This window comes from Sciurus carolinensis, chromosome 17, assembly GCF_902686445.1.
Source record: "Sciurus carolinensis chromosome 17, mSciCar1.2, whole genome shotgun sequence".
In the NCBI taxonomy this organism is placed as follows: Eukaryota; Metazoa; Chordata; class Mammalia; order Rodentia; family Sciuridae; genus Sciurus; species Sciurus carolinensis.
In genome coordinates this window covers 21940017-21943105 of record NC_062229.1, presented here as the reverse complement: position 1 = coordinate 21943105, position 3089 = coordinate 21940017, and the positions used below count along the sequence as shown (strand labels likewise).

At 66.4% G+C, this 3089-nt stretch overlaps 1 protein-coding gene across 1 annotated transcript; it reads left to right on the top strand.

Annotated features, from left to right (window-relative positions):
- The first annotated feature begins 442 nt into the window (after positions 1-442).
- Positions 443-2325, top strand: Jund (JunD proto-oncogene, AP-1 transcription factor subunit). Its single transcript, XM_047531032.1, has one exon. The coding sequence runs from the start codon at positions 596-598 to the stop codon at positions 1634-1636; it is 1041 nt and encodes a 346-aa protein (XP_047386988.1). The 5' UTR covers positions 443-595; the 3' UTR covers positions 1637-2325.
- The last annotated feature ends 764 nt before the right edge of the window (positions 2326-3089 follow it).

The following is a 3089-nucleotide window of genomic DNA, read 5'->3' as shown; positions in this document are numbered from 1 at the left end:
ATTTATCCGCCCGGGATCCCATCCCCTCCTGTCCCAGGAGGCCGGTACCACCCCCGCCTCCGCCCTGCTGGGGCCCCACGCGCGGACGCGGGGCGGGGCCTCGGGGAGGGCGGGGGCCCCGACGGGCTGGTGTCTGGTGGCCGAGCCCATCACGCCACCCGGGACGTGCCTTGGCGGGAGGCGGCGCTGGGGGCATCGGTCGTACACAGTGCTCCCGGGGCGGGGTGACCGGGCCTGAGCGTGCGGCCCGCCCCCATGACGTCAACCCACAAGGCAGCGCGCTGTTGTGCCGTTTACCGCGCGTCGCCGGGGCAACTGCGGCCGGGCGGGTGCCTACACCTTGGCTCCGCCCCCTCATGCAAATGAGCGACGTCACCCGTACCCAATGGCGAGCGGGGGCGGTGAGCTCATCGCGCCGGGCCGAGGCTATAAGGGGGCGCCCAAACGGCGCGGCGCAGGAGCCGCCGCCAGCGGAGGGCCGGGCGCAGCGGGCCGCGGCCGGGGCGGGCGCAGGGCCGAGCGGACGGGGGGGCGCGGGCCCCCCGGGAGGCCGCGGCCACTCCCCCCCGGGCCGGCGCGGCGGGGGAGGCGGAGGATGGAAACACCCTTCTACGGCGATGAGGCGCTGAGCGGCCTGGGCGGCGGCGCCAGTGGCAGCGGCGGCAACTTCGCGTCCCCGGGCCGCTTGTTCCCCGGGGCGCCCCCGACGGCGACGGCCGGCAGCATGATGAAGAAGGACGCGCTGACGCTGAGCCTGAGCGAGCAGGTGGCGGCGGCGCTCAAGCCGGCGGCGGCGCCACCTCCGGCCCCCTTGCGCGCAGACGGCGCCCCCAGCGCGGCACCCCCCGACGGCCTGCTGTCGTCGCCCGACCTGGGGCTGCTTAAGCTCGCCTCTCCTGAGCTCGAGCGCCTCATCATCCAGTCCAACGGGCTGGTCACCACCACGCCGACGAGCACGCAGTTCCTCTACCCCAAGGTGGCGGCCAGCGAGGAGCAGGAGTTCGCCGAGGGCTTTGTCAAGGCCCTGGAGGATTTGCACAAGCAGAACCAACTTGGCGCGGGTGCGGCCGCCGCTGCTGCGGCCGCCGCCGGGGGACCCTCTGGTACGGCAGCGGGCGCCGCACCCCCCGGCGAGTTGGCCCCAGCCGCGGCCGCGCCGGAGGCGCCCGTCTACGCGAACCTGAGCAGCTACGCTGGTGGCGCCGGGGGTGCTGGGGGCGCTGCGACGGTCGCCTTCGCCGCCGAACCTGTTCCCTTCCCACCGCCGCCTCCCCCCGGCGCACTGGGGCCGCCGCGCCTGGCCGCGCTCAAGGACGAGCCACAGACGGTGCCCGACGTGCCAAGCTTCGGCGAGAGCCCGCCGCTGTCGCCCATCGACATGGACACGCAGGAGCGCATCAAGGCGGAGCGCAAGCGGCTGCGCAACCGCATCGCCGCCTCCAAGTGCCGCAAGCGCAAGCTGGAGCGCATCTCGCGCCTGGAGGAGAAAGTGAAGACGCTCAAGAGCCAGAACACGGAGCTGGCGTCCACCGCGAGCCTGCTGCGCGAGCAGGTGGCGCAGCTCAAGCAGAAAGTCCTCAGCCACGTCAACAGCGGCTGCCAGCTGCTGCCCCAGCACCAGGTGCCCGCGTACTGAGCCCGAGCACGGGGCGCATGCGCGGCCCCCCTCCTCGAGGGGCGGGCTCGCGGGGGGGGGCGTGGGCGCCCCGGACTTGGAGAGGGTGCGGCCCCGGCGACCCCCTCCCCGAGGGTGCCCAGGACTTGAAGAGGGCGCGGTCCCCAGGGATATCCCGGAGGGTGCCCAGAACTCGGAGAGGGCGCCCTAGACTTCGACAAGCTGGACCCCCTGCTCCCTGGGGGGGCGAGCGCATGACCCCCCCCCTCGCGCTGCCTCTGTACCCCGCGCGCGGCCGCCCTGTGTTGCACAAACCCGCGCGCCCCGGCCGCCTCTTCGTACACACCGCTGCGGAAGGGGGCTGCGTGGGGCGCAGCCTCCAGCCTGCCTTTTCTTTTACTTTTTTTTTTTTTTTTTTTTTTTGCCTTTGGAAGAGAGAAGAACAGAGTGTTCGATTCTGCCCTATTTATGTTTCTACTCGGGAACAAACGGTTGTGTGTGCGTGTGTGTTTCCTTGTGTTGGTTTTTTAAAGAAATGGGAAGAAAAAAAATACTACTCCTTTTCCTCGCTCTCGCTACCCCCTTCTGTCCTTCCGACCCCCCTCCCTTTGTTCTTTTGTTTTTGTTTTTGTTTTGCTACGAGTCCACATTCCTGTTTGTAATCCTTCGTTCGCCCGGTTTTCTGTTTTCAGTAAAGTCTCCTTACGCCAGCTTCGCAGTCCGCCTCCTTCTTCCCCCGCCGGGGCCTGAGGGGCTGGGCGGAGCCTGGCCCGCTGCCCTCGCCCCCTCGCGGCTCCTCCCCTCCTGGGGAGGGAGCAGAGAGTGGGCGTCTGGGAGGGGCCTGCACATCTGGCGCACAGCTAGCGCCACCTAGGCGCTGGGGGCCAGCTGATGTCGGGTTGCGGGGGGGAAAGTTAAGCTTTTCTGACCAGTTTCTGGTCAGACCCTTTCTTTTCCTTTGTTGGGAGGAGAGCTTGGGAGGTGGGTTGCTCCAGCCCAATATGGGAAGGAGGAAACAGACTTTTAACCTTGTGGGTCTCTTTCCCCGTCTGTGAAATGGGTAGAACAACTGATGATCTTGCTCCCTAAAATTGTTCTGACTTTAGAGAGTCAACGTTCAGAGCGTGCTTGGCTTGAGGTTGGTGCACAGTGTAAATGTTTATTATCCTTTGCTGGAAGCGGGTGAAGGTTCTGCAACTCAGGGCGACCTGATGGCCCCAAGGACCAAGAGGAAGGTGGTAGGTGTGGCCTGTGACCCAAGTGTTCTGCTTCTAGAACTGGAGGTGTGGTCACATGGACTTAAAAGTCAGGATTTTACAAACAGGATTTTACAAAACACGACCTTCTCCCAACATCCTGTTCTCCCATTCGGAGGAAACTTAAGATTCGGAGGAGTTGAACAAGTGACTCAAGTCAGCGTGTTTAGAGGGCTGTGCAGGGACATTTGGACCCCAGGCAGCCCACTTCCCCTGCC